The following is a 19,780-nucleotide window of genomic DNA, read 5'->3' as shown; positions in this document are numbered from 1 at the left end:
TCATAAGTCAACTAGTAATGTTTTGGCTTGTCAAAGGATTGGAATTATCCTTGCTGAACTGTGGGAGACATTACTTGATATGCCTACCACTGTACTACCTTATTAGTAATTCTAGCCCTGATTTCCAGGGAAGAAGTACCTTTTTTTAGGGCCTTCTTTTCTTCCTTTGGTAAATCTTAAAGATTCCTGATGTACTGTGTCACTACTTTGTCTTTACATCTTTGAATTTACTTTCCCCCCAGTGTATCAATGCGATGAGTCTTCTTCTCCTTCTCCTTTTTTTGTGGCCCCACTCTTAGATGAAGATTGCACTTTAAAAAAAAAAATTAAAATTGCACAGGCCATTTGACATAATTTTGGGACGAATTAGTCTGAAATTTGGTGTATTATGCGAACTAGAATAAAGAAGACCTGTTTCTAACTTTGTGCCTTACATCAAAATGTCATAGAATTGCTGAATTTTATCTAAAGCAGTGGCTTAAGGTGGCTTTGGAGCTTCAAGAAATGATAATTAGATTCTTGGCTTGACATATTAGATGACAGTCCAAAGATGGAGTTCTTTTCCCGTTAAGCTGAAAATTGGATAGAGGAAGTTAGAGAGATCTTGAATTGCTCGTGGACTCCTTGTACTTCTACTGTGGTTTGGGTTTGATGGTTGGTTTTGGTAATGCGAACATGTTATCTTTAGCTGCTTTTTCCTAATTTCTCTAGTATCTCCACGTAACTTAAGGAACAAAAAAAGCATATGAATCCTCGCAATCACTGATGTACTGGTTCCTTTGTTATCAATCTTAGCAGATAAACTAAACACAATAGAAACGTATCAATCCCTTGCTGGTTTCTGATTTCTAGTTTCTAGTTGATTTGCATTGGAGTATTTGGTAGATTAAATAAGTGCTAAATTCGTCTGAAGAGCTCTTTTCCCTATTGATCTTCCTCTGTTGTAGATGGTGTTGATCTTTTAGTATTACTGCGCTTCTTTTGGGATACCTTCAGAATTTAGAGTCTGATGTACATCTTTATGGCTTAGGCACAAACCATATTAAGCATAACGTCACAGCATAAGTCTAAGTGCTTTTCTCTTGCTTATAAAGCATAATTTTACATGTCCACACATTAAGTAGGATTCTGGAACCCAACCCAGAGAGGTTTATTTTAAGCGTTAACTTGTAACACCAGACTGCCCCGCACTTCTACAGCACTAGGATATGGTAGTTAACATAGGCCAATTTTGATTGCGAGTATGTGCTTCAACTCGCCCAATTTTCCATGTTTGCAAATTGCAGGTGATTGATGGACAAAACTTACAGCTTTCCAGGGGTTTGGTTTGAGTACGTACATTCAGAAGCTGTTCATGGCTTGCAGAGATTGTTGATGACATCACTTGAAAATCCAGTACTGGAATGATGCCTTGTTCTTGCCTCTGCTTGATTTAACTTCCTCTATTGAGCTGATGTACCTCTTTAAAAGCTGTAGCTATTTTATCACACAATTAAATCAACAAAGGGGCCAACTTCCTCATATGAAATGAGTGGAGGTCGTGGAATATTGTTCCAAACTTGTTGAAAGAAGCTTCATAGTTTATCGCAAGATGATCTCAATAAAAGTTTGAAGCAGAGGCTTCCTGAGATAGAGAAGGAAAAAAGATGGATGCCCTGAAAGAATTAATTTTTCATTGATGTTTCTGAATCAAGATCATCTTTTGATGCTGCCAGCATGACGAGTGACCCTCATTGCCGCCGGAGCTGCTCCCTTTGCAAAGCTTCTTCTGATGAGTCCGAGTTTCAATAGATGATTGAGCATGGTCAAGGAGCTGCCGGGATACTCGCTTCTAAGATGTGCTCGCAGAGGACTGCTGAACCATTTTAGTAAAAAGCTTTTCCATCGAAATGAGGACTGCTGAACCATTGCTTTGGGAAGAAACTATGGACTTCTAAGATGCGCTCGCAGAGGTTGTACAACTAGTACTCGAGTTGAAGAATGTGAGAGTCACGGATATGAATAGCTTCCCCTAGCAGGGAAGAAAGGTATGTACTGGATAAAAGCCCATCTGTTGCAATGAGTAGTTCTAGTCCCAGGTTAGATGAACTTGCAAATGTTACCGGAGGCGGCCTTCCTAACTGTATACATCTGGCATGATTGAACTAGTTGCTAAGAAGGCTAATCTCTCATATGTTAAAAGAAAAGATCGACAGAATGTTTTTTCTAATTTACCCCATATGTTCATTGCAATGACCGTTCAGAAACACGAAATGCATTTTTTTTGAGCTGGCAAATGCAGGAAAGAAAAGCGATTGATGAATCTTCAGTTGGGCATTTAATAACTTGTGTAATGGAGCATTGTGCTGTATCATAGAGTGAATTCTTGAAACTGGTTACACAGAGGAAAGAAAGAAATGAGGATGGAAACTAGCAATTGCCTTGATACAGACACAAATTTCTATTCAACAACATGGGTGCTTCACCCGGAGATTCAACCCAATCTAACTTGAGTAAATCTAAGTTATATATTCTTCTAGTTACTGCTATCACTATGGTGGTTGTTAGTGTGGGTGGTGGCATTGATGTTATTACTGCTGTGATGGTGGTGGTTATTGTTCCCAACTCTCCTACTACTACTGGTCTTGAGCTGTGAGAGCTCCAATTGCGTTTTCATGAAGAACTGCATTCTCTGCAATTCCAGCTCTTTGGCAAACTTCATCCTCTGCTTTTCCATGTCCACCAGCTGCTGCAGCTTCGAGCTCTCAGCTTGCTCGTAAGCTTCCCCAAATTTAAGTATAGCTCGAGTCAGCTCCCTCACTGAATTCCCCCAATTCTTCCCCACAACAACACTTGCTTTATCTGCACCTCCCTCTCTCCCCCTGTTCGTTCCAGGCCCAGCAGGCTTTACTCCTCCTCCCAAATTCATCGGCTCCCGCTGATTCCTCGGCCTCTTCCTTTCGTACGTTGCAGGTGGAAAATCATCAGCCGAGTCAGGCGAACCATCGGGCTCGGACTCCTCATCCGAATCCACCGCAGGAGGAGGGGGAGGCCGTTTCCGGAACTGCTGCTTCTGCTTCTGAAGGTGCTGTTGTGGAAATTTCTCTTGCTGCTGCCTCAGCTGAGGAGCTGATCTAACTCCCATCGGGATTCCCATAGGAACTACCCTTTGGCTTCCGGAGTAGGACGGCCCTGCCCCCGCGCCACCCCCGGAAGCCAGTACGGAGGAGTTAAGCTTAGCAGAAGGTCCAATAAGCTGATCAAGCCTCTCAAAGAAGGGCCACTTACTGGGGCCACCACCGGCGGCGATCTTGGCCTTCTCCAGCTTGTACTTCTTCTTGACGGTATCAATCCGGTTCTTACACTGAATATCAGTTTTAGGGGCTTTGGTGTAGTCTTCGCGGCTGCTGACGATATCGGCGACATCCTTCCAGTGCTTCTGCTTAAGATTCCCCCGGCTGAGCTCTAGATACCTTTCTCCCCAGGCGTCAATTAGCACCCCGGTGGCCCCTTCGCTCCAGCAATCCTCCCTCCCACCACCTCCACTATTTCCAGTAGGCCTCGTCTGCTGCTGATGATGTTGTATGGGTAACGCCAGAGTTAGCGTGTTCTGAGAAGGCGGAACAGCAGCCACCGTCACCGTTATCCTGCCGTTGGGACGCGGTGACACCGGAGATCCGGTACCTCCCGATGGATGTGACTGAGTTTCTTCGTCGTCTTCCATGCCGGGGGTCGAAATCTCGCAGCGATCTAGAGGGAGAGAGAGAGAGAGTGTGTGTGTGTGTGTGTGTGGGCGAAGGAGTCAGAGGGAGGGGAACAAGTGCGTGACTGTGCGAGAGAGAGAGAGGGAAAGGAGAAAGAGGGGGTTTGGTTATTTAGGGCTTATTGTAGGTTTTAGAGAGAGGTTGACCGGCGGAAATTAATGACCGGGGAGGGGGGGGCGTTATTTTAAGGCTGACGACTTTGCAACGGATGTAGGAGTAGGTTAAAAATTGCAGGAAAAGATGACCGGGAACGGGGGAAGCAAAAAAATTGCAAGCACGCAAATTGGGCTTCTTTTTTTTTTTTTTTTAAGTGTTTTGGGATTTTATCGGTTGACGGAAAAGAACGAGTTGGAAGGGGAGGTGGGTGACGGCGTCGGTAAAATGAATGAAGGAAGGGGGTGGGACACGTGGAGCGAGAAAAAGGGGATGGTCCGAATACTTGTTCGGATGTTATTGGGTTGGTTACTGGGAAATCGGTCATCGGCGTGATGAAATGATGCCTCATCAGTCTCCTCCACAGCCAGCGCCATCATAGTCGTACTATTATTACTACTACGACGACCACTAGAGCCCTTCGCCTCCTCTCTTAGTCTTGGCAACTACTACTGCCGGCTGGCTTGGTGGACCTTTTCCCTGTTTTTGTCTGCTTATCTCTATCCTCCCTCTGCCATTTCTGATTTTTTTCCTTTTTTCCTTTCTTTTTCTTTTTTCTGAAGGCAGGCACGACGTTAATCGGTTGCAGGCACTTAAGTACTACTACTACTAATACGCTTCTCTTTTCCTTTCACCAACTGGACTTTGCTTCTTCATCTTTGTGTCCGTTTTACAGGACAGAGTTGTTCTTGGTTGGTGGAAGCTGTCTGTGGAGAATACTTGGAAGCCAAAGGGCTCTCCCTCTCTCTCTCTCTCTCTCTCTCTCTCTATACAAGACTAGAACAACTACAAATGGTAAAATCCCGGCAAGTGATGATACCAGCGGCCATTCGGATGAATTCGATTAATCAATGAAGGCTTTGTAGGGAAAAGTGGATAGGTTCGCTACATCAGCTTTCATTGAGCACCAAAATCTAAATGCAAGCCAATTCAATGCTAATACCAGACACATCTCGCTATAAATCCTTAGCATCTACTCACGTACTACTATTTGGTTAGTAACTATTATTATTATTATTACTACTATATATTTTTGGCCTAAGGACACATTAATTTCACTCAAATTCACGTGCTCGAGTATCATAATAAATTCACACATTATGTGGTTCTTCAAAAAAATTCAAACGGGTACGTAGTGTATTCGTCTGGTCTGATGGTGGTTCTGTCTCCGTCGGTTCCCCATAGGTCTAATTGAGTCTCCTTGTAGTTAGATTAGGATAGAGTGGGAGTATGGATGATAATTACCATAATAAACCTGCCAAGAAACAATTGAGGAGAAAATTATTGGCCGGACTCGAACCCTCTCACCGTTCTGTCTAAACAGAGCTTGACGGCTTACCTGGCGGGCAACGACCCCGGTGCTCTGCTACCGCGTCTGCTGATGTAGCATGGCTTGGTACCACAAATTGGTGAGTAAAAATTGGGGACGATAATTAATCTCGCTTACAAGTGTTGTTGACGATAGCGAATTTGGATACATAAACATTACTTAAAATTTAAATTTTACCATGCAACGTCTATCCAATTTTGCTAGCAGCGTATAAAATATTAATCTTTAATATTTTTTATTGAGAAAAATAAAAAAGAGGCCAGTAAAGCCATAATTGTTAACTCTTTCTTCTTCTTATTTTTTTGTTTCGCGCATTCCTTGGGATAAAAATAGTAAAGCAATCAATTTGACATTGTGAAAATGCAAGTTGGTTTAAGACTGAACAATTCTCGAATGGGGTTTGATGATGAAGTGCAAGCTGTCGAAGGGCCAAACGATTCCGTTCAATATTAATTTGGACCTTACAAATACATAGAAGGAGATTGAGCATTGCATGTTGATCCAAGCTGAAGAAGAAGGGACTTAATAGATCCGCCCCATAGATTGGGTCGCAGCGCGTTTCCGTGAAGCGTTTCATTTCAATTTTCTTAGTTCAATCTCTGCCCACAATCCCTTCACGGATTCGATTCAAATAACTAACTTTTAGGGTTTTTTCTTTCTAATTGTCGTTCTATTAATTAGGATATTTTATTTAGTTACTTAATTGTTGGTTATTAGAAATAAATGGCTAGCTGTATAAGTTATTTGGACCACTAGATTAGTAATTTTAATGGAATAAGTGATGTAATTCACGTTTGATTCGAATTTAGACTAGTTTAGCTATTTTGATTATAAATAACTTTACTCTAACCTTGTAATAATAATAGTTAGATAGACAAATTTCAGCAAATAATGAGAGCTTTCTCTTGGTTTTATTGAAAACTTTTCTCCAATACTTTAGAATTAATTTTAAGCGTTTAAATCAACGTATCAACATGTTCGCAAATGCGAAAATTAGAAAGGTCTTTTATTTTTCGCAATACAAACTTAAGTATCAACATCGAGATTTGAACTTGTGAAATACGAGTTTCGTTTTCAGTAACCGGAGGGTTCGTGTTAGGGTTGGAGCGAAATCAAATTGATGCGATCTACTGTTTTTTTTTTTCTTTTTCTAAAAAGTGCATTTATAAAATGGGATGCTGATATTAGCGGGTCGCACAGAGCGACTGTCTGAAGCCGAAGGGGATAAAAACGTGGCGGTGCTGGCTTTTGGGGATCAGACGATGGCGATGATGATGTCAGCAGGAGTCTAGAAACAAAAGAGGACGGACCCCTTCTCACGTAGTGTCCCAGTCATCAGCTAGTAAAATGGATGCAACCAAAGAAGTACTGGCGTGGATATGTTGGTGGCTTAGCAGACGTCGTCATTTTTTACAAGGCGCCGTTAACAAGCAGTACTGCATTCCTCAGGTGAGAGTAATGGGCTCATGGCTTTGGGCTTCAAGTTTAAAAGCGCTTGCAAAAGCTGAGAGAAATCCAAGAGTCTTCCCCACCATTTCCACTTCGATTCTTCTAAGATCAGAAAGAATAGGGTAAGTTTGATTTCATATGTAAGTACAACGGCTCTAGTACGTTTTCTGGGTCCGGAAGAAATTCATTCATGTTCAGCCTTAACGTACGTTAATATTTGCAATTAAACCTTCTTTTTTTTTTTTTTCATAACCTGGAACATGTCTCGATTCGAACCCTTAGGACACGAGCCGGCACACCAAACCGGTGGAGTGTACCACGGCCCCACGCAGCGACTTCGGACGAGTCACGGGAATTCAAGTTTAGGGGAATTCAAGTTCAGGGTAACATTCGAACCATGATCACAAGAATCCTTAAAAGCCCACTTACCGCTGAACCAATCCCGTGAGAGCAATTAAACCTTCTTCGTTGACCGAAAGATGTGTGTACGTATGTTTCGTGTTACTGGAAGGCATACAGCTTCTTCCACGGCCTCGTTGGCAAAAATGTTTAGGATCCCAGTAACAATGACAGGACATGCATGCGTTCGTCACGCTTTAATTTCTCCGTGATATAACTCTCACTTTCAATATTGACAGTAGTTATATAGAACAAATTTTTATGAATCCAACACGTAACATGTACGGACAGTGATTTGATCCTGACATTTTCTTTTGCCGATCTCTCAAGAGCGAACTCGGGGCACGGACGGTTGCAGGTGCAATCGTCCCGGACGATTTTGACCATTTTCAACTGCGCGTAACTTTCTTTGTACATCGTGTAACTTTTGTTGCACATCGCATAACTTTAGAGTAAATTTTTGTGAGACCCACACATGGCGTGAAAATCGAGTTACAACTTGTAATCTCAACCGCACAAATTTTTGAGGCCAGATCGTGGCCATTAACCGTTTAGGGACGGTCATACTACTGAACGTCCCTGCCCCATTTCCCTCAAGAGCAGACATTCTGATGACGGTCAGGTCAAATTTAATACATACGCATCAATCTAGCGAGTTATTGATGATAACCTTGACAAATCTAAATAACAGAAGAACTTTAACTATTGCATTTCGAGACTTTCTCTCGATCGAAGATATTGCAATTGCAGCAGCTGCCATCACCAGAGAGTGAATAAGTTCAGCTTGTGTCGTACCTTAATTCTTTTAAAATTGGGAAGCTTTCCATTTTTTTCTCTTTTATTTTGATTCAACCTAAATATCCGGTGACATCAAAATATGCTCGTCTCTAGATCGATAACACCCATCCAAAGTGTTTGTAAAACAGGCAAATAGCTGCATCCGTATCATCCGCACCACACATATACAGAAATTTCATTAATTAGCGAACACAACTCAAACAAGATACATACGTAAACTAGAGCCATGCTCTATGTACAGAAGACTCAACAAAAACACTGGTAGAAAAAAAACACTGGTAGAAAACCAACCAAACCCCCACCACAAACACAAAACGAAGAAAAAAGGACCAAAAAATCAAGTGTCCATCTATTCTATCCACTTGATATGGCAGCGGTCCTGTCAGTGCATGCCAAGTACACTCTCTCCTACTACTACTAATCAATCATATAGGTTACTACTCATCCCAGACTTGAGAAGCGGAAGCAAGGGGGCAAATCATATTCATGGCCACACAAGGCCAGGTTTACTTCTTCTGCTTCAACCTCTGCAGTTTTATTTGCCCTAACCCTCTCTCTCTGTTTTTTTTTTTCAAAATGCAGCTCGCTCTAACCATGCTGCTGTCCTATATTTACAATCAGATATATACACACACACCATGAGATATGATAAAAGAAACTTGGTTTATTTTAGTAGTATATACTTTGGGGGGACGTATGTACAAAAAGGAATTTGCCTTGGCGGGTGTAGCTGGCATCTAATTTCCCAGACAAAAATGGTCACCTCTCGCTTCTCTATTAACGATCCAAAGCGCTTAGTACAATCCTGCAATTGTATCATTACACCACGCGTGAGAATCCTGAAACCTTACAGGTAATTACATTAGCATACCAAGTAACGTTAACAAAAACGTTTGGCCACCCCCCTCTTTTTCTTCTTCTTTTTTTTTTCTCAAATGAATCCAGCTTTGATGTTGATTGCAATACAGATAAATTGATACCAGAAAATTATTATCCCATTTCTTTAACCGCACTAAAGAATTATCACTATATTAGCATCGTGTGATCGATATTCGATCGTACCACAGAAGAAGACAAAATATACCTCTCCGTGTATTCCTTTTTTTGTTGTTTTTTTTGTGGGGGTGGGGGGAAGAGAGGGGGGGGGGGGAGAAGGAGGAGGGAGTTTGAAAAAATAACAAAATTGTTGCAACGAGATTATGCATAACTAAAATCAAATGAAAAACCAAAAAGGTGACGGAGAAGAAAATCACCAATCGTAGCCCGTCGGGCTTTTTGGCTCCCCTGGTTGTAAGGCTGCCGAATTGGATTTTCTCCTCGTCAACTTCTTAAAATTTCCACCATGACCAGGAGCAGTCGCTACACCACACCCAACCGGAGGCCCAAAAAAAAGAAAAGAAAAGAAGCAGCAGAAAGGTTTCAAGACGAGACAACACAAATCGTTTAAAGAAAAACACCTCTGAATCCCGAGTCGCATGCAAAAGACTTACGTGAAAGTGGAGAAGTTGGGGTGGTAGAAGCAGAAGCAGCGGGAGAAGAAGGGACGGAGCCGGAATCAGGGGTAGCAGAGGCATATCGCATGGTAGGAGAGTTGCCACGGAGGATAGTAATGCTCCGTGAAACAGGGATCAGATGATCATCCACTGATCCCATCATCATGGTAGCTGGAGCAGCTGGTGCAGATGGACGAGCGCCAGAAAAGGAATTGTACTTGCGGAGTTTGCCAAGCCCGGATTCAGGTGTTGGCCCGGCAAGCGTTTCGTCCCAGAGCTTGTGGAGGAAACCCATGTGCTTTTACGGATATTTTTAGTACTGTTTCTTTTGTAACAACCGAAATAGGGTGATGCTATCTCCTGGGTTTAGCAGCACTAATACGTTGGTGACACCAAACGATATACGACTGTTACAAAGAGGAAAGAAAATGGTGTGTTTTCTTTAAAAAATTTTTATGCTTAAAAGCAGGAAGGAACTGTTAGGAAGTTCTTAGGCTTCTTATGGAAGAGAAGAGAAGAGGAGGAGAGTGTAACAGAGAAAGTTGGATAAGATTGGCTGGTATGGCTTTGGGTAAGTGGGTGGCTCCGGCTAATATGGCTTGGTTTGAAGCCATTGATTTCTTAATGGAGGTCTGAGCTCCAATGTGAAGCCGAATGAGGTACGGTAGCTAAATTATCAAGCGGATCTTCTGTCCCACATTGTCATTCTCCATCTTATTTTTTATTATATTATTATTTTTCTTACACAAACATCATATTTTAGTTCTTTTTTATTTCTTTAAAATTTGATAACTATTAACCAAAATTCAGGCTCAGTCGAGTGATAAAATTCAGGCTCTCCGCTTACCTTTAATAACAAATGATAATAATAATAAGATTCTCTGTCCATCATTCAAATCTCAACTGCTTCGAGGCAATCAATGGATTTGTTTGGATAGAGGATTATTTGTCAAAATTTATTTGCTTACATCATCATTACAATTTTCAACATACCTTTTTATCTTCTCAATTACCTTTTTATCTCACAAACATCACATCATTAAAAATGCTACAGTAAAAATATCTCAAATAATTTACAATACAAACAGAGCCAATACTTTGTTCATAGGTTCTTTTAGGACATAAATATGTAGTCGGTGCTCATAATATTTATGAATGTTTAAAATCACAAGTTCATATATTTTATTGTTCTTTATCATATTTTTCTTTTGAAGCTCAGCCTCAGAAGAATGTAATCCACACAAACAAAGGCAATGATAACTTGTAGAACCAAAATATATATATATCAAAAAATTATAGTAGGAAAAAATTTCATAAAATCAATATATATGCGGAGCCAAATTACACACAAAATTATATGTGAAAAAATGCATCAATAATATGAAATTTTTTAATAAAATACTAATTCCTAAATAATAAATTATCATAACTTGATTCTAATAGAATTACTGATACTTTAACTTAATTAGCACACTGCTATATAATAATATGAAAATATTTATTTTTTTTGAGTCTTGATTTAATATGCAAACCTAATTGTACCGAAAATAGAATGACTAGTGTGAAAATTAATAAGAGATTACTTAAATTAGACGTTAAATAGACTCCTTGCATGTGAAGTTTAAGTGCGAGAGTAGTGACACCAATCATTGGTTTAGCTATTAAGCATCAAATATAGCATTAAGTGTCAATACAAAGTTTATGAATGCAAGCGATATTAATTCCTCAATATCAATTTTTTATTATTGCATGTTTATTCTAATTTGGGTACTTTATTTCATTAGGAAAAGAACTAGATATTATTTGAATCATTCATTTCATACATATAAATGTCAATTAGAAAGTACCTTAACAACAATATTGGTGACTTTAGTATTGACACGAGGAAATGAAGTGCAGATTAATATTCAGTCTGTGTTCAAACTTAGGAATTAGAAGCCATTTGGGTGGATATAATTTTTTTAAAAATTTTTTAAGTATTTTGTATATGTTTGCATTAGACTTTCATATTCAATAATAGAAATAGGGTAGTAGCAAAAATGTGAAATATGGAGTGGGTAAGAAATAAGAGCTAGTGAAAATTTTAGTAGTACTAGTGAGTATTGAGGGAAATTCAGCTGTTTAGCCGCTAATGGAGCTATGGGGAATGAGTCAGTTAGAAGCCACGAGTAGTATAGTGTAGTGTACTAGGTGTAGTGTAGCCAGATGAGAATCGAGATGAGAGGTAAAAAGCAGGCGGGGATGGTTCTTTGAGTCATTCATTCAACCGATTTTCGGAGCAAAAGATGGAGACGGGGGACGGTGACTCGGTCATATCCGTCCAAATTCGACAGGCTGGCCCCGCCATTTTCTTTCTTCCATCTTTTTTAACTTCTTCACTTCAACACGTCAATCTCGTCATCACTCATCATCAGATAAGGTTGGGTTCGGTTCCAAGTGTAAATTACCTACTTTTCCATTTTTCCTTGAGAAATTTGAGCTCCATGGGACCCGGCCCATCCCATGCTTGATGGTCACTTCGTCGATAGTGTACTAGTCTATTTCATTCATAAGGATTTGTGCATCCTCAATCAATTTTCCTTTCCTTCGACCTCTTTCTGTCTGTTATACGAGTAAGGCCTTGTTTGGATTGCGGCTTTTCGTCAGAAAATTACGTGATCATATTTTCCTATTAATTTTTTTGTTCACATACATCAAATTGCTACAGTAATTTTTTCATGAAAAATCACAAAAAATGCAATCCAAACACAACCTAAGTTTTCCAAGTACGTGTTTGATATAAATCACAAGTACTCGCATCATTTATTTTATGTTTGCGATTAATCTTGTTTGAATTGTTTTGATTTTCTTACGAGAGAGAAGTTTTTCTCTCCCAATGTAGTTCTTTTTGTTTTCATGGATTTCAAATTCGAAGCCTCGTGATTAATGGATGTAATCTCCTTCCATTTGCACTAACATTTGAAAAAAAAAAAAGTTTCCTAAATATGTACTGCTAAACACGGATCAAGATCAAGTTATCACTCTTTATTCGCGCATTTAGATGCGATAAAGAGTTTGATTACACGCCATTTTTTTTCTGCTGCTTTCTCTTCTTTAAATAATCACCCTCGATTGCATCTCTGCATTTTGTTACAAAATCAAAGCGCATGTCCCCTAGTTTTTTTTATTATTATTTTTTTTAACAAGCAAACAAATATGGGTGTACGCATTTTTTTTTCAGCAACGATACATTTATATAACCTACTCTATCCTAATCTAGAGAGGAAGGGGATGCTAAGGAGGCTGTGGTAGGGAACTAGTAGGTATACAGACCCAACTAAACCAAGGAAGTATTCTGGCACAATCTTTAGATTTTTTTCACTGCAGGTAAGGTTTGAACCCTCATCTACAGCCCATGGATATGCGAACTATTAACAACTTGGATTTGCAGAATTATTTTGAAGCAATTGAGACGGATCCCATGTTCCAGTTAACAACCGGTCTTCATTCCGTACGGGCTCGTGCATTTCCATTCCCCATTTGTGCGTGCGTAAAGGATGGCATAGATGAGCTATTAAAAGGGTGAGCCAAATGGGTTATATCAAGAATCAGCACAGTCGGTGAGACGTGATTTCTTCGGGGCCAACCTATTGGTGGCCGGCCCAAATCTAAATTATCCCAAGTTTACATTCCGCCATCCTCTACTTAGGCTATCAGAGTATCAATCAGTCCTGGCAAAACAAAAGACTCGACTTCTGCAAGACAGTCCAACTTCAATCGTACAACTGTCGCGTTTTGTCGTCAAATATGCAACATGAAACCTATCATAGCGAATTTGACTGCATTGAACCAAATTTGAGAGCCCATTTTGCAGAAATCCCAATTCCCAACTCAACTTTGTCGAGACGCTGCTCTGCCTGTAACCAATTGATTGCATTGAACATTTGAACATACGTACCCTGAGGATGCTCATTTCGGTCCAGATAATCCAAGGCCTTGCACTCTGATATCTCCCGAGGTTCCGCCTCGGCACCTTGCTTATCAAATACACCATTACCTGTGTACCACCTCGGCTTAAATCCTCAGGTCATCAGCCGAGGTGATACCTGATTGACAGACGCCTACGAAAGATAGGAAATGACATCTGACGGATAGCTACTCTGACACACGCCGCCTGAAACTGGCGAGTGTCCCATCAACCCTTTTCGTAGAAAGCGGTCAAATCCACCAGATGCACTGACCATCTCAGATCTTTAGGGACCTGTGCTGTCAGTCCCTCTTCCCAACAAATCCCCTATAAATACCCAGTGTATCCATTAAGATGGGGATGATGACCAATTCTCTGGTAAAATCACACTGATACTCTCTTTTATTTAGCTATTCTCTCATCTCCGAACTGACTTGATCTTCGGAGTTCTACCGGGGGATTCAGCCCCTCTCGTGATCTAAGCAGGTGACCTCGTCCCAGTGGACCAACCAGAGTGATCAGAAGGTTCACTCCACCGGTACCAGATTCACCTCTTCAATTGGCGCCGTCTGTGGGAAGCGTGAAAATATCAAAATATGAAGCCTACGCGTTCTAAGAGCAGAAAAGCTCTCACCATTGGTGCTGAGCAAAGCAATGCAGCCCAACCGGAAGATATTTCAGAAGGGCAAGAGCCCCCAAGGACTCAGCCCGCAAACGAAGAGGCCATAACACGTATGGCCGAGTTTGTAACCGAGAACCCCAACATCTTTGAGGAGTTGGGGAGGTACCTAAAAAGGCAGGGCAAGCAGAAAGCTGAGCCCTCCAAAAGGAAGTCAGATGGATCCCCTGAAGGTTCATCTGACGAGGAATCTGATGGGAGGCGCCTAAGCCGAAGTGCTTCAAAGCGGGCATTTTCTAAGGCCACTTCTAAGGTAGCCTCCCTGACCAAGGCATTTTCCCGAGGACTTCTAGGGCGAAGACCTGAGGAAGAACCTCGATTTTTGGGAACGCCCGGGGTGAATTACATGAGAGCCCCACCTTTTACTGACGACATCAACGAGGAAAGGCTTCCTCCCAATTTCAAGCTTCCCTCTATACCATCTTATGACGGCCGAGGTGATCCCGAGAATCACATCCACGCCTTCATCTCGGCTTTCCGTTTATACTGCATCCCTGACCCAGTCATATGCCGAGCTTTTCCAGTGTTCCTCCAGGGCACTGCTCGAAAATGGTTCTGGGGATTAGAACCTAGGAGCATCTCCACCCTGGGGGAACTGGTGGAAAGATTTCTCCACCGATTCATCTCCTCCCGACCTACGATCAGGACCTCGGCTTACCTGCTGAACATGCAGCAGAACCCGGGAGAATCACTTCGGTTGTACGTTCAGAGGTTCAATGAAGAAAGCGTCCAAATACCTGACCCCAATGAGCAGGTCATCACAGCTGCTTTGACCCATGGACTTGTATCCGGGGTATTAAACACGGGGATCCACAAGAAATATCCCCGCACACTCCATGAACTATGGTCGAAGGTCGAAAAGGGCATACAAGCCGAGAACCTCAATCGCATGAAGAAAGAAGTCCAAGCTGCTCGCCCGAGGGCTGACCCCCGAAGAGGGAAGGAGCTTGGCCGAAGTGAAACAGGGACAGGAAGCGGCTTTCAGAGTCCCGGCCGAGATCGCCGTAGTGTGTTCGATAGGATCTCCAAGGGGAAGACGCCCATTCCTGAGTCCGAACTGACTCCCTTGAACACCTCCCGATCTCGCGTGCTGTCTGTAAGGGAACAAAACAACCTCGGGAAGGCCCCTCCCAAAACGTACAGCAGCAAAGACAAGAGGAACTCGAACCTCTACTGTCTGTACCACCGGGACATCGGGCATGAAACTGAGGACTGCAACGATCTTAAAAAGGAGATCGAGAACCTCATCAGACAGGGCCACCTGAAGCAGTTCATCCGCCGAGGTGGAGGTCAGCAACGTAATGAACCCCGACGAGATAACCGGGGTGATCAACGCCGAGACGACAGGCGGCCCTCCAGAAGAGTTGCAGGCCTCCAGAGGATCCTAGGGAGACAAAAAGGCCTCCCCGAGACGGATCCTCGGGACATGGATTAGGGTACGGACCCAACATAGCCGGGGTCATCAATACAATTGCCGGAGGTCCGACGGGAGGAGATAGCCAGAACTCCCGGAAGAGGACCGACAGGCAGGCTAACCCGGATCCGGCTGAGTCGAGTTCTCGTCTATCCGAGGTGATCACTTACGGGTCTAGTGACCCCGTCTCAACTGCTTCGAGCAGTCATGAGGCCTTGGTGATTGAGTTGCTCACCAACAATTATATCGTCAAAAAGGTCTATATTGACCCGGAGAGCTCGGTGGACGTCATGTACCTCCGTACGTTTGAGAGCCTCAAATTGGCCCGGGATCGCATGACCCCGGTAAGGACTCCTCTTGTAGGCTTCGGGGGACATGTTGTGCATCCCGAAGGGATGGTGACCCTGACGGTAACCGTGGGATGCCACCCCCGTTGCCGGACTCTTCCTGTCAACTTCGTCGTGGTAAAGGCCGACTCCCCGTACAACCTCCTCCTAGGTCGGCCCATGCTTAATGCTCTGCGGGCGGTATATTCTACCTACCACCTGAGCTTTAAGTTTCCTACTCCCGCGGTTGTTGCCGAGGTCAGCAGCGACGTTTGTGCTGCCCGAGAATGCTACCTCGCTACTCTACAGGCAGCCTCCCCATCTACCTCCAGTGCAAGGTCCGAAAGGGGGTCGGACATTCTCTCGATTGACTGCATCTACCCTCAACAAACGGTGAAACTCCAGAGGCTGGAAACCGGAGATGAGGTGGAAGATATTCCCCTGGATCCCGTGAATCCGGACCAAACGATCCGCGTCGGTATCTGTTTGCCTGACTCAATTAAGGAAGGGATGGTGAGTCTTCTCAGAGAATACCGGGACGTCTTTGCTTGGGCCGCAGATGAGGTCGAAGGAGTCCCGCATCACCTCATAATACACGAGCTCAATGTTGACCCGCAAGCACGCCCGGTCAAACAAAAAAGGAGGCACCTCGGCCCTGAGCGTAGCCAAGCTGTTGGTGAAGAGGTGGACAAGCTCCTACCTGCAAAAATAATCCGGGAATTCCAATATCCGACTTGGTTGTCCAACCCGGTCATGGTCAAGAAGGACACAGGAGCCTGGAGGATGTGCGTCGACTTCACCGACCTCAATAAGGCCTGCCCCAAAGACTGTTACCCCTTGCCCAAGGTCGACACTTTGGTGGACTCGGCAATGGGTTATGAGGTCCTCTGTTTCCTTGATGCCTTTAAAGGGTATCACCAAATCGGAATGAGTCCAGAGGACCAGGAGAAGACGGCCTTCTACACTGACCGAGACACCTATTGCTACGCCACCATGCCCTTTGGACTAAAGAATGCCGGGGCCACGTACCAACGCTTGGTCAACCAAGCCTTCAAATCTCAGATCGGGCGAAATGTCGAAACCTACGTGGACGACATTCTCCTCAAGAGCCAGACGACCTCTTCCTTCCTCTCTGACCTGAGAGAAGTCTTTGAGGTCCTACGGAAGACGCGGATGATGCTGAACCCCAAGAAATGCGTCTTCGGGGTCACTTCGGGAAAATTTCTTGGCTACCTCGTCTCGAGACGGGGTATCGAAGCAAACCCAGACAAGGTGAAAGCCATTCAAGAAATGTCTCCACCTCGGTGCATCCGTGATGTCCAGAGGCTGACGGGGCGGTTGGCCGCCCTGAATCGGTTCTTATCGCAATCAGCTTCCAAGGCATTGCCATTTTTCAAGGTCTTAAAAAAGGCCGACGGCTTCTCCTGGACCGAGAAATGTCAACAGGCCTTCGAACAACTGAAAGAATATCTCCACCACCTCCCAACACTCACCTCACCTCGTCCAGGGGATAAGTTATTCTTGTACTTATCTGCTGCAGTCGAAGCGATAAGTGTCGTGTTGATAAGGGAGGAAGGTGTACAGATGCCCGTTTATTATGTCAGCCGAGTCCTCCGAGGTCTGGAGACCAGATACACTCAGGCGAAGAAGCTCGTGCTGGCCTTAATCCATGCAGCTCGTAGGCTTAAGCCCTACTTTCTAGCCCATCACATATGCCTGAGCACTGACCAACCACTTCGGCAAGTATTGTCACGGCCAGAGGCTTCTGGACGCCTCACCAAGTGGGCTATCGAGCTGGGGGAGTACGACCTGTCTTACGAACCTCGCGCAGCAATCAAAGCTCAGCCTCTTGCGGACTTTCTAGCCGAGCTCACCTTTGATAAAGTAAAGGAAGCCATCCCGGCTCCTGCCGAGTCCCAACGGTGGATCCTACATGTGGATGGCTCGTCTAACAGTGAGGGTAGTGGAGCAGGCTTGCTCCTCGAAGACCCCCAAGGAGAAATATGTTCATACGCTCTGAGGTTTGACTTCGCTGCTTCCAATAACGAGGCTGAATACGAAGCTGTCATTGCCGGCCTGCAATTAGCTCGTAAGCTTGGGGCCGCGCACATCTTGGTCTATAGTGACTCTCAGCTCGTCGTGTGCCAAATACTAGGCGAATACGAGGCCAGGGAAGAGGCGATGCATCGTTACCTCTCCAAGGTCCTCCAACTGGTGACACACTTCGAGTCTTTTGAAATCCAAAGAATACCGCGGTCACAGAACAGGAGGGCAGATGCCCTCTCTCGGCTCGCTTCTACCTCCTTCTCTGACCTGAACAAGACGGTTCTTGTGGAAGTCTTGGCCAAGCCAGGATATGTGGGGGAAGTTGTATGTCTCATTTACCCAGGGGACACCTGGATGGGACCACTGGTTCGATTTCTCAGCCGAGGTGAACTTCCCGAAGACCGAGCCGAATCCCGGAAACTGCAACGTAAAGCAGCTCGGTACGCTCTCCGGGGCGATCTCCTGTACAAGAGGTCATACCTCGACCCGTGGCTGCGATGTATTACTCCGGAAGAAGGGGAGAGGATCTTACAAGACATTCATGGAGGACTCTGTGGTGCTCATGTTGGCTACAGGATGCTCGTTAAAAAAGCTTTGCTGCTCGGATACTTCTGGCCCACCATGAGGGTGGATGCCCAGGTCATGGTCCTTAGCTGTCCTTCTTGTCAGCATCATGCCCCAGAGCATCACCAGCCAACCAATTTCATGATCCCCGTCACTTCGCCATGACCATTCGAACAATGGGGGACTGATATAATCGGCCCATTCCACAGGGCCCCAGGCAATTTTGTATATGCGGTGGTGGCGGTGGACTACTTCACCAAGTGGGTTGAGGCCGAGCCTTTGAGAAGCATTACCGGAGCAGCAGTTCAAAAATTCTTCTGGAAGAGCGTCGTTTGTCGCTTCGGCCTACCCCGGGTGATCATCTCGGATAATGGAAGGCAATTTGCTGATAACCCTTTCAAGACGTGGTGTCAAAACCTGGGAATTAAACAGCATTTCACTTCGGTAGGACACCCTCAAGCTAACGGACATGCCGAAAACTTCAACCGCACTCTCCGCCATGGCCTCAAAACCAGACTACACCGAGTTGGATCGTCATGGGTGGAAGAACTCCCCAGCGTCTTGTGGTCTTACAGGACCACCCCGAGGTCGGCAACCCAAGAGACCCCATTTTCTTTGACGTATGGGTCTGAAGCTGTGGTTCCAGCCGAGTTCATAACGCCGAACCCGCGGATGGCCGCATATGCTGCCGAAGTCAACGAGGAAGAACGGCGAGTTGACCTCGACCTTGCCGAGGAGAAACGTGATATGGCCGCGGCCAAAGTTGCTATCTATAAGAATATCCTAACTGGTTACTATAATGCTCGGGTCAAACACTTACGTTTCAACCCGGGAGACCTTGTGCTCCGGAAGAACTCGGTCAGCCGAGCTGAAACTCAGGGCAAACTGACTCCTAAGTGGGAGGGACCCTACCGCGTTGTCGAGTCCAGCGAAAATGGATACTGTAAATTGGCATACCGAGATGGGTCTCGGGTGCCCCGAACTTGGCACGCCGAAAATCTTAAGATGTATTACCCTTGAGGGGTACGTGCTTTTAATTCTACGTTTTGAGTTATTTCTCACTTCTTCTCATTTCATTACAAGTGAAAAATAAGGGGACAAAGCAGTAGTAAAGAAAAATAAAACCAAGCTGAAGTAAAAGGATTGCAAAAATATGAAATCGATTGAATTGAAGCAGACAAAAAGTAGAAGACCGAGGTCATGCCCACAAGTACAAAAAAGAGATGCTTCTAAAGCATTCCCTGTGAGGTCATCCGGGACCTCGGCCTACGAATACAAAAAAGGGATGCTTCTAAGCATTCCCTGCCCCGGAGCCTTGCTCCCCTATTGTTTCTCCACCCGCTTCGGCTCCACCTGCCTCGGCATCCTGCTGCCCACTAGCCCTGTCGCCGGACTGACTCCCTTCACTACCCTCGCCATCTAGTTCAAACTCCTGGAGCC

At 44.2% G+C, this 19,780-nt stretch overlaps 3 protein-coding genes across 3 annotated transcripts; 1 reads left to right on the top strand and 2 right to left on the bottom strand.

Moving 5' to 3' along the window:
* Positions 1 to 1,411: 1,411 nt before the first annotated feature.
* LOC113767955 (trihelix transcription factor ASIL2) lies at positions 1,412 to 4,833 on the bottom strand. Its single transcript, XM_027312161.1, has one exon. It carries the CDS (start codon positions 3,701 to 3,703, stop codon positions 2,516 to 2,518), a length of 1,188 nt encoding a protein of 395 aa, XP_027167962.1. The 5' UTR covers positions 3,704 to 4,833; the 3' UTR covers positions 1,412 to 2,515.
* Positions 4,834 to 8,054: 3,221 nt separating this feature from the next.
* On the bottom strand, positions 8,055 to 10,042 carry LOC113768489 (dormancy-associated protein homolog 4). Its single transcript, XM_027312869.1, has 3 exons — positions 9,363 to 10,042; positions 9,126 to 9,231; positions 8,055 to 8,677 (listed from the first exon to the last, which is right to left on the bottom strand). Exons 1-3 carry the CDS (start codon positions 9,658 to 9,660, stop codon positions 8,650 to 8,652), a joined length of 432 nt encoding a protein of 143 aa, XP_027168670.1. The 5' UTR covers positions 9,661 to 10,042; the 3' UTR covers positions 8,055 to 8,649.
* Positions 10,043 to 13,907: 3,865 nt separating this feature from the next.
* Positions 13,908 to 19,360, top strand: LOC113767831. Its single transcript, XM_027312032.1, has 3 exons — positions 13,908 to 15,279; positions 15,426 to 18,440; positions 18,558 to 19,360. The coding sequence occupies exons 1-3, from the start codon at positions 13,908 to 13,910 to the stop codon at positions 19,358 to 19,360; spliced, it is 5,190 nt and encodes a 1,729-aa protein (XP_027167833.1).
* Positions 19,361 to 19,780: the final 420 nt, after the last annotated feature.

This window comes from Coffea eugenioides, chromosome 4, assembly GCF_003713205.1.
Source record: "Coffea eugenioides isolate CCC68of chromosome 4, Ceug_1.0, whole genome shotgun sequence".
Lineage (NCBI taxonomy): Eukaryota > Viridiplantae > Streptophyta > Magnoliopsida > Gentianales > Rubiaceae > Coffea > Coffea eugenioides.
This window is presented reverse-complemented; position numbering and strand designations above follow the sequence as displayed.